Raw genomic sequence first — 14,400 nt, 5'->3', positions numbered from 1 at the left:
ATAAAAAAAATTATTAATCCAATCTTTTAAGATGATGTCGCTGCCAAAATGCATATTTCAGACTCTTTCTATTTTTGTAATGAAGCTCACAGATTAAGGAGAGAACTATTGTATTATCCATGAGGGACATCTAAGCCTTCTCACTTTGGAGGTTTATCAAAACACGGTTCAAATGTTTTATACCATATATATTAACAATACAAATGAAGAACCATGGATATAGATAACAGATCAGTTACAGCCTAATGATACTTTACTTCTAGACATTTTTTCCCAAGCAAAAAAAAAATCTTTTTGTAATTAATAGTACATTAAATGCTTGGGCGAGGTCAAACAATAGATCTCGCAACAAAATAAAAACTGGGAGATGTGGATAAACTGTATTGGATATCATAACTCTGTACTTTCATTTCAGAAACGAATGAATAAATATAAAATCGCATGCTTCAGGTAGCGATGTTCACATTTTTCAGTGGAAGATTTTGGGGACAAACATCTGCTCCCAACAAAAAACTAAAAAATTCACACAAGATTAGAGATGTGTTTATTCCATCATGATCACTCTTAACTTGGTGGGAATTATGCAATGTGGCATCAAGGTGAAATATTCTTATCAGCTCAGGCTATATGAGCCAGGGCACATCTGAGGGGGGGGGCGTTTGATGTTGATGTTATGTGTTTTATTGCTCTTTTGTAACTTGCAGCCCAAGCCTTAAAGAGTAGTGAGCTGTGTCATACAGTAAACAATACAATTTAATTCAACTGATCATAATGATCCAAACACAAAGCTACCAAGTACACAGGCTATACATTAACACAGGCCAACATTTTGGGAAATGCATTTACCGTCTTCCCCAGAGTCAGACAAGAAGATGGATACCAATTTCCTTTCTGTGCGTTCAGTAGAAAGCTATCCGGCTGCAAGCTAGCCTAGCTTAGCACAAATGAATGGAAGCAGATATGGATCAGATCAGCTAGCCTATAGCTGTTGGCCAAAAGCTTTAGTTTTAAGCTAGGCTAGCTGATCTGTATACACCCAGTTGTCTTCTTTGTATTTTCCCTTATCTTTGTGGTGGATCGGGTTAAACGATTTTCAAGCACTTTGGATATTTTATATGAAAATCACAATTTAAATCGTATATAGGGAGGGAGACAGGGATGCCCCCTCTCTCTTAAACATTATTAATTGGGAAAATCCCCTATATTCAACTGTAAATTAAATTAGCCAATGCACTGCTGTTATCAGTGATGTTTGCCATAACCATATTAGGACCAGTTACAGGGAATGGGACCATAAAAGAAACTCCAGCTGTGGTACAGCCACAGTTTTCGACTCTGTACACCTGTAAGTTGTTGACATGGCTGGCTTGAAGTTCATTCTGGGTCTACTGGCCCTGGTTGTTGTCTCTGCTTGGGCAAAGGAAAAGGTGAGGAAAGTTATTTTTTATGTCATCTGATATATTTCTTTTATTTGACAGTATAACAGTGTTTTCAATTACAATGATGATATGACTTATTTTTACAGGAATTTCTTTACTTAGTAATACAATTTATCTTTTAAATGTATCTTTTTACAATATCAAGATACAAGATACAAGATACAAGAGTTTTATTTGTCACGGCATACAGGTATACAGTGAAATGCGGGGGGTCTCTCCCGCAACGATGTGCATAATAAAGTAATAATATAAGAGTCCAACCAATAGAGCGACATAGTATATATATATATACTGTGTATATATTGTGGATGAGGTATAATGTAGAAATCCATGCTATATTGATCCATGAAAGTATACCTTCAAATCCGGTATAGCCAACCTCCCACGACTACTTACTTACCTGTGTGGGTTTGTTTATGTAGTGAATATTCTATGTGCATTTATGTCTTTAGTTTTTAGCAGAACTAACCTTTCATTGTTTCATTTATCCTGCCTCCATTTTGCTGCATGACACCTGTGAACAACACTGTGAGTACAAACTCATTTCATCACACATTGTCTGAATGGAGGATAGTCTACGACATTTCCTCACTGCTGTGTGTTTATTATCATCATAATTCCTCACTAATAAATCATCTGATTCCCTCACTATAGATCATACAGGAGCTAGGTGTCTCTGAGCAGCTGTTGAAGGCCAACAAGGATGTTGGTAAGATACCTTTTTTGTGTTGTTTAATTAGTGGGGAAAACCAAGCACAAATTATTTTCTGATGAATTTGAGACAACATCTGATTTCTCATCCTGTCATCAACCCCACCCACCAGTGCATACTGAGGATGAGCCCTACATCGTGGATGACATCGCTTATGTCAACGAAAACGAGAGGAACGCTGACCCCTGCACCTCCAGTGGCTGCATGTGGGGAAAGTCTAGCGATGGCCTGGTCTACATACCCTACTCCATCTCAAAGTACTATAGTGAGTGTATTTATTCGCATTTTGATTCTGTGCAACTGACTGTCAAATCTTATATCCCTGCATTCACATAGTGGACTATGTGATCATGAAGTTACTTGTTGCTGCAAAACGATTTTGATTATATGCAACCATCCAACAAAAAAATCTTTGTGATAATAAATAAATACAAAAAATACAAGGAATAAGCACAAAATGTAATGGTTTAGTCTCATTCCTCACATCTACTTTTTTATTTACCACCTAGCCCGAGAGCTACCAGCTCAGATTTAAGGCGAGATACTACAGGTGAATAGGGTAAATCTTTTTTACTAATAGATATCACAATGAAACTTCCCCAGTTGATTACTTATATTAAGACAAGACTTTTTTGTATTACACGTTTTCTGAAATTGTATGTTTAAATATGCAAATTTGCATATAATTCCAGGACAGAAATCTGAACATTGGATAAAGCCATTTTCAAAATTATAGTTTCATTTTGTTGACATATTAGAGCCAAATGTTATTACAGAGGGGATTTTGGATATCTCTTTTTATCACTCCATAAATCAAAAAATACTCCATTCAGTCCATTTTTATGGTAAAATTCCATATTTCGCCATGCTTTTAGGAATAAAATGTGATATAAATCAGGGTATGAATGCGATATGAACAAACCCTTCTGTAAATACCTTCAGAACATAGATATGAATAGAACTGGAAGGTTTGGTGTATGTGAGTGCTGAAGTGGAGATTTCTGACTCAGAGTATGAGGAAAAACTCATTAAAACTCATTTTTGGGAAAACGCCTTCAAAGTTCTGTATTGTAAAATGCCATACTTTTTTTTTTAAACAGATATTTACAAACACAATACCTAATCAAACCATTAGTAATTGACAACCTAAACACATGCCTGATAACTGAATAATAATAATAATGATGTTATTGAACTGAACAGAACTACACACAGGCTACAAACAGTGTAGTACGTATACAGTGTAGTACCCCCTAATAGGCAAAAAATATTTGAATAGATATCACTATGAAACTTTCCCAGTTTGTTATGTACATATAAACTTAGAAAAAATATATTGCAAGTTTTCTGAATTTAATTTTTATATATGCAAATGAGGCACTTCCCCATTGATGGCCATTGGGGCCCGTCTAATATAATGGTAGAGGGCCGCTTAAACATCTTAGGCAACCAACTTGCGCCTAGCTACGGCCCCGCGGCGACGCTGCAGCGGCAGCGGAGCGGCAGAGAGCTCTGCCGCGGCATTATTCAGCCGTAATCCCCCCTCTTTTAACATTGACGGTTAGCTCAACTCGTTTGCCGCCTTGCTGTGGAACCTGTGGTGCGTTGGTGACAAGTTCGAATCACTTCAATTTTTTTTTTTTTTTTTTTTTAACGTGCATTCTTTCGCTGGTTAAGTTTAGGCATTGTTTCGGAGTTGGTTAAGGTTAGGGTTAAGTTTAGGCATTGTTTCGGAGTTGGTTAAGGTTAGGGTTAAGTTTAGGCATTGTTTCGGAGTTGGTTAAGGTTAGGGTTAAGTTTAGGCATTGTTTCAGAGTTGGTTAAGGTTAGGGTTAAGTTTAGGCATTGTTTCGGAGTTGGTTAAGGTTAGAGTTTGTCGCAGAGCATGGCAATAGAATGCAGCCTATTTCCGCACTGCCGCTCTCTCGCGCTGCCGCGGTCACATGGGTGTCGTGGCCAATCAGAGAAACGCTGAACGCAAGTTGGTTGCCTAAAATGTTGACTCTGGACGGCCAACAAATGTAAACAGACGTGGGGCTGTTTGTAGAGCTAAATCTATACTTTATAGTATTGCTATCTGTCCATTCTCATTGTCAATTGGGACCATAAACCGTCCCTTCAAAATGGATTAAAGAAAAAAGAATTTCATCAATACGTTCTCATTTTATAGCGCCGTGAATATAAGCGTTATACGGGATTTGGTCTAGTATATTTTCTGGGAGGCGAGATAAAGGGCTACTAGCTAATAACGTTATATCCAATGGCATTTCCGACATATATGCTACAGAAATAACTCAAACTGCATATGATCGGCACAATCCTCAAACATGTATGCATAAAAGGGGGGGGGGGGCGGGGGACGTTGTTTCTTATTATTGATTACCAATAACCGTGTTCGTCTAGCCCAGCGTTTCCCAAACTTTTTTGGCCGCGCACCCCCTGTCACCTGCCGACCTAGCTTGCGCACCCCCCAATGCAAACATAAAAAATAATAAATAAATAAGTCCAGAGACTCCGTGCTGCTGCCGACTTTAAATCAAATAGGTGTCTGTGGGCAGTCGGCCGACATTAATAAACAGCAGTGTGTTATAATCACATTTTTATGAGCTAACGAATTCCGTTATATTGGACATTTGTATTAATTATATCAAGCGAATAACTGAGAAATTTGGCAGAGAGACGGCAACATTATCGTGAAATATAAACGTTGCGTGATGACTATTATATCTCCGCCTCCCAGTCCCAACGAAGAACATAGGCTTGTTCAAGATGGGATAGGCGGACGCAGATCTGCGCAGTTTTTACTACGGCCTCGCCAAGCGCGTTGCATGACGGTTAGAATGTTGTCCGATTTGCTCTGAAAATGTGACGAGGCGAGGCGCGGAACTCCCGCGGGAGCGAGCCGCGCGCAGCCTTCAGAGCGAGGCTCCACAGTACCTCTCAGCCGGCTGCTCCCGGCTGGGAAGCGACTTGCTACGGTCGCGCAAAGCGCCTATTGGCTCAGAAAAGTTGTCAGTCACCAGCCATGTGACAGCCAGGGAGTTATGAGACGTTTGATTGATTGAAAACTTTATTATGTTATGCGTTATCAACTTATCATCATATCATCATGATAAACTTCAAGCTGTCAGACACACACACACACACACACATACAGCAGTGTGTTGTGTGTGCGTGCGGCCAGGAGCGCGCAACAAGATGGTATACATTATGGTATATGAATAGTATATTCCACTGTAGCAGTATATGGTGTGCTGTACATTTGAATCTGATCTAATTTTGCACACGGCCATCACATTATAATGAGCTGGACAGGTGTGTAATGTGTGTGTGGTGACGTGAAAGCGTATCTGCCGCGCGAGACTAGGCGAGGGGCTCTCGTGAAATCGGCAGTGTCCGCCCTCTTAACTCCTCCCCCGGCTTCACTCGGCTACTCTCGTCTACTAGTCGAGGCAAACCGAAATCCATCTTGAACAAGCCTTATGGCTGAATTGGAGTATTGCACTGTGCTCGCACAACTGTCTGCTCTGCGGCTGCATGCTTCTCGCATGCAGTCTAGCTCTCGCTGCCAAACCAAATGAATCTCGACATCGCTTCACCAATAGTCGTTATCAGAACACTACACACATATCATAATTATAGAACACACATCGTTGTCATTATTACCCTGTTTTCTTGGTGGAGGGGCGGGCGGCCGGGCTGTTGTGTCTGTGCTCCAGCTGTCATCATCACTCTGTCTCCACTTAACGCTGCTCTCCGCTTTTCTCATTCCTCCTGTCCTCTTTCATTACTTATTGACTTTAGATTCACCTGACAGTTTCACTGTTTTTAGCCAGCTCTGCTCTTACAGTGCCACAATCCCGCGCTTTTGGCAGGAAGTTATTAATGCACTGGCTCGCGCTCGCTACTGTCATCGGCCCGCTGTTAAGCCCGCATATAGGAGACCTGACGACAGACTCCAGGCAGAGCGGAGCGCATCAGCACAGACGAAGCGCACCTCGCCCGAGACATTGTTTATTATTATTATTATTAAAACGTTTCTTGAATTTCATGATTTACACAGTGAAAATCCCCATTTGAAATAATGTATATTAGTTATATATTTATTAGTAAAATAACGCCATTAGCCTTTTCATGTCACGCACACAGTTTGGGAACCACTGGTCTAGCCACATAGGCCGATCGGATGGATGGCTATCAAAACAAGGCCCGATCGGGATGTACTTTACGTGAAAAAGATCTTACCATGGGCCGGTGGGATCCCCCCGAGCATTTCCCCGTTATCGAACGCCATCTGGTAGATCGATATGTCCATTGGCTGATGATAAATCCCCTTATTGCATAGTGAAATCTGCGATGCAAAACGTAATCCAACACTGTAAAATTTTTCACCCTAAAGTTACAATAAATTACTGGCAATATTTTGCATGACTTTTACAGTAAGATTCACAATAATTTACTGTGAATGGCTTCACAGCAATGTGTTGTACTTTCACAGTAATGGTAGTACAATACATTGTTGTAATTTCACAACTTCATACTGTAAGAAATTACTGTGATATTACAATAAATTACTGGCAATATTTTGCATGACTTTTACAGTAAGATTCACAATAATTTACTGTGAATGGCTTCACAGCAATGTGTTGTAATTTCACAGTAATGGTAGTACAATACATTGTTGTAATTTCACAACTTCATACTGTAAGAAATTACTGTGATATTACAATAAATTACTGGCAATATTTTGCATGACTTTTACAGTAAGATTCACAATAATTTACTGTGAATGGCTTCACAGCAATGTGTTGTAATTTCACAGTAATGGTAGTACAATACATTGTTGTAATTTCACAACTTCTAACAGTAAGAAATTACTGTGATATCACATTATTCTGTTGTATATATATTACAACAATGTATTGTGACTTCACAACATCAAATTGTAAGAAATTACTGTAATATCACATTATTTTGTTGTATATATATTACAACAATGTATTGTGACTTCACAACATCAAATTGTAAGAAATTACTGTAATATCACATTATTTTGTTGTATATATATTACAACAATGTATTGTGACTTCACAACATCAAATTGTAAGAAATTACTGTAATATCACATTATTTTGTTGTATATATATTACAACAATGTATTGTGTATTTACAATAGCCTACATGTATTTTTGTAGTCCAGCTCCAGTACACTTCCTGAAGGTCACACTTTGGTTTCCTGTTGTGTTTAATCACGTCATCCTATTGTATCTTGACATGAAACTATTGTATGAGCTTCCTCCAGAAGTATACTGGAGCTGGGGACTATAGAGTTATGCATGTCTATCATTGTAAATTGACTGTTATTTTGCCAAATTATATAATATAATAATTATTATTTTTCAATTATTTTGTTGGCAAGTCTTTTGCATTACTTTTCAGACTTGCCAACAAAATAATTGAATAATAATAATTATTATATTATATAATTTGGCAAAATAACAGTCAATTTACAATGGTATGCATAACTGTATAGTCCCCAGCTCCAGTATACTTCTGGAGGAAGCTCATACAATAGTTTCCTGTCAAATACTATTGGATGACGTGATTAATCATGACAGAAAACCAAAGTGTGAGCTTCTGCCAGGAAGTATACTGCGCTGGACTTCAAAAATGCACGTAGGCTATTGTACATTAAAAACAACAGTCCAAACGCACAAATGAGGTAAGCCAGCATTTATTGTCAAAAGACATAGAATTATTACAAATAATTACACGAGGTAAGCCGGCATTTATTGTCAAAAGACAGAATTATTACAAATAATTACATGAGGTAAGCCAGCATTTATTGTCAAAAGACAGAATTATTACAAATAATTACACGAGGTAAGCCGGCATTTATTGTCAAAAGACAGAATTATTACAAGTAATTATATACAAAGAATTATATTCTTATTCTTGAAATGGTAAATGGCTGTTTTCTTTTTTACAATTTGTGCACATTTTACCCATAGGAAAATCCTGCTCGTTGTACAAGTATCGCAGAGAAAATTCAAAGGTACTCAGTTGCACAAGAGTTTCGGACAGAGAAACGCAATGGTTTGAAAGCTCGGCGTTGCTAATAAACATTTTAAATATTATTTTATAAACTGTTGGTCAACACTGCTCAAAACGGCTTTAGCTGACTGATGCGCCTTGCACATCGAGCGTTTCGCCAGTTCTTCAGAGTTAATTATGGGATTTTATTGTCAAAAGACAGAATTATATTACAAAGAATTATATTCTTATTCTTGAAATGTTAAATGGCTGTTTTCTTTCTTCTTTTATATACAATTTGTGCACATTTTACCCATAGGAAAATCCCATATTAACTCTGAAGAACTGGTCCTCTGCGAAACGCTCGTTGTACAAGTATCGCAGAGAAAATTCAAAGGTACTCACAGTTGCACGAGAGTTTCGAACAGAGAAATGCAATGGTTTGAAAGCTCGGCGTTGCTAATAAACATTTTAAATATTATTTTATAAACTGCTGGTCAACACTGCTCAAAACGGCAAAACTAAGACAAAGTAATCATATTCGTAAGTAAAATGGTAAATGGCTGCTTTTTTTTCTTCTTTTTTTACATATTTGTGCACATTTTACCCATAGGAAAATCCCATATTAACTGTGAAGAACTGGTCCTCTGCGAAACGCTTGTTGTACAAGTATTGCAGAGAAAATTCAAAGGTACTCACAGTTGCATGAGGGTTTCGGACAGAGAAACGCAATGGTTTGAAAGCTCGGCATTGCTAATAAACATTTTAAATATTATTTTATAAACTTCTGGTCAACACTGCTCAAAACGGCTTTAGCTGACTGATGCACCTTGTACGACGAGCATTTCGCCAGTTCTTCAGAGTTAATTATGGGATTTTATTGTCAAAAGACAGAATTATTACAAAGAATTATATTCTTATTCTTGAAATGGTAAATGGCTGTTTTCTTTTTTACAATTTGTGCACATTTTACCCATAGGAAAATCCCGCTCGTTGTACAAGTATCGCAGAGAAAATTCAAAGGTACTCACAGTTGCATGAGGGTTTCAGACAGAGAAACGCAATGGTTTGAAAGCTCGGCATTGCTAATAAACATTTTAAATATTATTTTATAAACTTCTGGTCAACACTGCTCAAAACGGCTTTAGCTGACTGATGCACCTTGTACGACGAGCGTTTCGCCAGTTCTTCAGAGTTAATTATGGGATTTTATTGTCAAAAGACAGAATTATTACAAAGAATTATATTCTTATTCTTGAAATGGTAAATGGCTGTTTTCTTTTTTACAATTTGTGCACATTTTACCCATAGGAAAATCCCGCTCGTTGTACAAGTATCACAGAGAAAATTCAAAGGTACACAGTTGCACGAGAGTTTCGTACAGTGAAACGCAATGGTTTGAAAGCTCGGCATTGCTAATAAACATTTTAAATATTATTTTATAAACTGCTGGTCAACACTGCTCAAAACGGCAAAACTAAGACAAAGTAATAATATTTGTAAGTAAAATGGTAAATGGCTGTTTTTTTTCTTTTTTTTACAATTTGTGCACATTTTACCCATTCACACACCGACGGGAGCATGTAGGGGTTAAGTGTCTTGCTCAAGGACACATCGACACGCTGCCCGGGGAGGAGCGGGAATCTCCGGATTGCCAGACGACTGCTCTACCTCCCGAGCCACTGTCGCCATGAAACTAGTACTTCCAGGTCTTACCCGAAAATGGAACTAATGAATACACTTTATGCACTCACTCAAAAGAACAAAAGAGGCACTCAAAATAACAAAAGAGGCGCAGGGACGACAGGAGCATGACAATTGTCTTTGCAAACCATTCAAAGTCTATGAGCTTCCGAAGAAGGGTGTTCACGTCAGGGGACGACAGGAGAAGGACGATTGTCTATACAGATGCAGACCATTCAAAGTCTATGAGCTTCCGAAGAAGGGTGTTCACGTCAGGGGACGACAGGAGAAGGACAATTGTCTTTGCAAACCATTCAAAGTCTATGAGCTTCCGAAGAAGGGTGTTCACGTCAGGGGACGACAGGAGAAGGACAATTGTCTTTGCAGACCAAAGTTTATGAGCTTACTTACGAAGAAGGGTGTTCACGTCAGGGGACGACAGGAGAAGGACGATTGTCTATGCAGATGCAGACCATTCAAAGTCTATGAGCTTACGAAAAAGGGTGGTCACTTGAGGGTTGATGGCGCTTCGCTTCTTTGCCCTGGAGCCTTTCTCCGGGTTGATGCCCAAGAAGAACCTGTTAATAAGCAAAGATACGTTTCAGTTTTAAATAGACTCAGCATTTATCAAGGTGCTCACCTGTGTTTTTTCATGGTACCTCTAACATAATGTTTACTCATCCGAATTTTGAAGCCATACTATAATGTGAATTAAACCATTATGTCAATTTCTTAACAAGATAGCAGCAACATCAAGTGATGGTGTGGTCCCAATTCACATAGTTGGTTCCAGGCTTCATACTCAAAGCATTTAATCTACTTTATGGCCTCTGTAGAAAGGCATGGACTTAATAGCCAGATAGTCTTTGCATGATAAGTCTTACTGATGACATTGATCATGTGTTCAGAGTGTTAAAATACCTTTGGATGAACTCAAGTGTGGATGATCCAACGGAAGGATACTCCAGGTTGAAGACATAGTAGCTGGTGAATAAAGCAGCTACCCCATGCAAAAATAATGGGTGTGGGCCCATCACAACTTCTCCCTCGATGGATAGCATCCATCCAGAAGGCTGCATTGCGTCACCTGAAATGAACAGATACCCCGTCATGCGTTGTTGTGGATAGGTATACATTCCTGCAAGGACATGACACAGAACTAAGGCTGTCTTAAATACTTCAAAGCTTCGTTCGATGGGCATGGGATTTGAATATGAAAATAAAATTCGATTATTAAAAAGAAAAAGAAAAATGCATATATATATATATATTTTTGCCAAATCAACTCTGCCTCTCTTACAACAAGCAATGCTGTCTCTTATTTAAGATGAGGTCGCACTGACAGATTTGTGTTCATTGTGCTGCTTTTATAAAGCCTCAAATGACGGCTTACAATATTTCATGAAAGCAAAGTGTTTTGTTTGTCTAAGATTTAAAAAGGTTTCAACTTTACAGCACTGACAAAGTTGAACATGAGACATGCCAGCTCAGGATATTATTTATAAGCGTCATATGTGTGCCGTATCACAAACTGCCTTCGGTCAGATTTTCCCCCTCGATGCAAAGGAACACAAGCTCATCCCTGAACATTATTACCTTGAATTATCAAACAGGGGGTGCTTGGGAGTGCTGCAGTATTCACATCAGCAACAGTGGCACAGGTCTGCAACAAAGTAACACACAATAGCAGATTTAACATTATGAAAGGATGAAGATAAGCTAATCCACGCACTACAGCTCACCACACATCAGCTCGGCCCATTTGGAGCAACTTGGGGGTTAAGTGTCTTGCTCAAGGACACTTCCGACATGCGGACAGTCAGAGCCAGGATTCGAACCACCAACCCTACGGTCGATGAACGACCATCTCTACCAACTGAGCTTCAGTCGCCCCTAATGTAATCACTCGCATTTCAAATATTTTAATATTTAAATAAACGTACATCAACTTCGAGCAGTAGTTTCTCCGTAGGCTCCTTGAAGTACACCATAAGGAGCAGGACGATGCAGGCACTGATCTCCGAAACCTCTGGATGATATCTGGCCAGAACATCCCTGATCTTCGGGTTGTCCAGTTTCTGGCAGAACTGCAGGATGGTCCGTCCTCGATGACACAGGGCATCTTTGATCTTTTGAAGGACATCGGTGTCTGTCAGGAGGCCAAAGTGGGAGAAAAGCCCCGTCTGAGAGAAGAGAAAAGGCCATTCTTCTTTGACCGCCACCATCGTTGGTGGAGGCATTTTATTCAAGTAACGCCGCAGGATGACGTAGGTCCTCTCCATCAGAAGTTCTGCTCTCGCTGTCCCACCCATCCCTTCCTCTGTGTACAGACATACAAACCAAGTAACAACAATTAGATTTGATGTTGCCACATCTGGGAAATTGAGTGGCAAACCTTTAATTGTATTACTCATTCTGAATATTAAAGTGGCCTTTTTGCTTAATGTGGGATATTTATTCATGGTGTCAATTCACCAAAAGTAAAGTAGATTGCATGCCTGAGTAGATGTTCCGCAGATCCCTTTTCAAAGCCGCCATGGTTTCCTCTGTCTCCCCGTCCGGTAAGCTTGCTGGGCCCCACCTCACACACCTAGGGATAGGAAGGAATCATAGGCAACCTCTTAGTGGAATACATAAAAAAAGAAAAATTATAATATATATATTTTTTTATCATTCTTTCCAAAAGAAAAAAGGCCTCTAACGCTAATGGCACGCATACCAGAGGCTAACTGCCTACGAAAACAGGCACAGAAGCACTGAAAGAGGATTTCACCCATCTAATGAACACACTAGACTAGACAAATATCAAGATGTATCCATCAGTGGACCAATTGCATGCTTTTGCAGAGGACAAGAAGCCTTCAGACATTAAGCACCCCCCACAGCCCAAATGGAATGATAAAAAAAAAAAATATATAAATATATATATATATTCTACTTTTTATTTTATTTTTGTCGACTAACTGCACATTTTGGCCAATCATAGTCGACTATCCAAATCCTTAGTCAGGGACAGCCCTAGAAATTATATTAAAAAAAAATCTACACATAATTTAAACATTCAATCCAAATAACCTAAGTTAGTCGAGCATTGGCAGTGCCACTTTAACCCCTAATTGCTGCGAGCGTGAATGGAGAGGACACTGGCGCCGTTTGTTTTGCCACCCCTACCCGTATTGGTCAACAGGACCTCTCGTCAGCCTGGACTCTCCTGCCACGCCAGTGGGCCGTCTTTCCTCTCTGCCTCTGCGGCGTCTAGCCAGAGTGTTGTTCCTGCTTTTATACTCCACTCTTGTTTTTACTTGTTGGAGAAGAGAGTGGCATCCGTCTCCAACCATTTCACCTCGCCTGCTAATGTCAGCAAAGGTGTCAGGATGGCTCCTGACAATTGTTCGGACGATACTGAGGCACGTGGTTCTGGTTGGGTTGTGCTCGTGCTCCATCATCTGATCCACCAAAGCGTTCACAAAGGCCCTTCTCTCATCTGGCTTTGGTCTCTGTTCTTTTTCCACTGCACGTTGAATGGCTGTTGACATCCGGTTCCAGTTGACACAAAAGTCTACATGCCATGCGCTGCCAGGCTGTGAAGAGTTTGGAGTGCTTGGGGGGCTGCACAACAGAGATTGCATAGAGGTGTTCGGAGAGGACAGAGTGTTCACAGAGCTCGTTGTTGGGGAACTTGAAGCAATTGGATGTGTTGGGGAACTTGAAGCAATTGGATGGGGAGGGAGCACCTCCATATTAAGGGTTACTAACCCTAGAAGGGACAAAAACAGTTATGCCAATGTTCCAAGGGCATAGTTCCAAGTGTCACGCAAGTCTAAATATGAATTTACCTTTCTTAAGACCATCCATCAGCTTCCGACACTGGATTGGTTTGAGGTGTCGGACCAGATCCACCCTCTCCATTAAGGCCAGATCTTCGACACTCTCCACTCCAAGATCCTCAAGTAGGGTGGTCAGTAAGTCATCAGGGAGGCCCGGTAAATATGACCAAACTGCTTCCTTTATATCTTCCATTACCTAGTCTCATTGATTAGGGTCAATCATGAATCAGTTTGTGCATATTCCCTACTTGTCTGTTTGCAGTGCACTATATGCGGTTAACTGCCAACATGTGCTCGCTATACAATCAACAATACAAAATCAACTATCTTAAGGTTACTTGATATCCTGCTCCACTTACGTCTGTCCTCACGTCTGTCATATCCTCCCTTTCCTGTTTAAACTGCTCCTGGAAAAGAATGGTGGAGCGCAATAAGCATCTGATCGTGCACGTTGTATGCTGGAAGAGGATAGTAGTCCAGTAAATCTTTGTGCTTAATGCACACGTAATCCTCTTGGGCCACTCCTAAGTCACAGTACACACCCATGTCAATCAACTTCACACAAATGTGTTTCTCTGAGACAAAGTGGACAGAGTTTTGGGCAACAATGACCAGCATAATCTTCCCCATGTGAAGTCCTTCATCACTGTTCCCAAACAAGATGAACATCCCCTTTCTGTAGTCTGTGCCTTTGACTGTAACATTG

General features: G+C 39.8%; 1 protein-coding gene across 1 annotated transcript in view; it reads left to right on the top strand.

Moving 5' to 3' along the window:
• Positions 1 to 1,358: 1,358 nt before the first annotated feature.
• LOC311245251 (high choriolytic enzyme 1-like) overlaps positions 1,359 to 14,400 on the top strand; it is a gene marked incomplete at both ends in the record, with an annotated part of 31,359 nt that continues 18,317 nt past the window's right edge. Inside the window, 3 exons of the mRNA XM_084335086.1 lie at positions 1,359 to 1,427; positions 2,094 to 2,148; positions 2,264 to 2,416. Of these exons, the coding sequence (XP_084191212.1) occupies positions 1,359 to 1,427; positions 2,094 to 2,148; positions 2,264 to 2,416 (277 nt within the window). The remainder of the gene's footprint in view (positions 1,428 to 2,093; positions 2,149 to 2,263; positions 2,417 to 14,400) is intronic.

Source organism: Notolepis coatsorum (genome assembly GCF_963971535.1).
Source record: "Notolepis coatsorum genome assembly, chromosome: 18".
Classification (NCBI taxonomy): domain Eukaryota; kingdom Metazoa; phylum Chordata; class Actinopteri; order Aulopiformes; family Paralepididae; genus Notolepis; species Notolepis coatsorum.
This window is presented reverse-complemented; position numbering and strand designations above follow the sequence as displayed.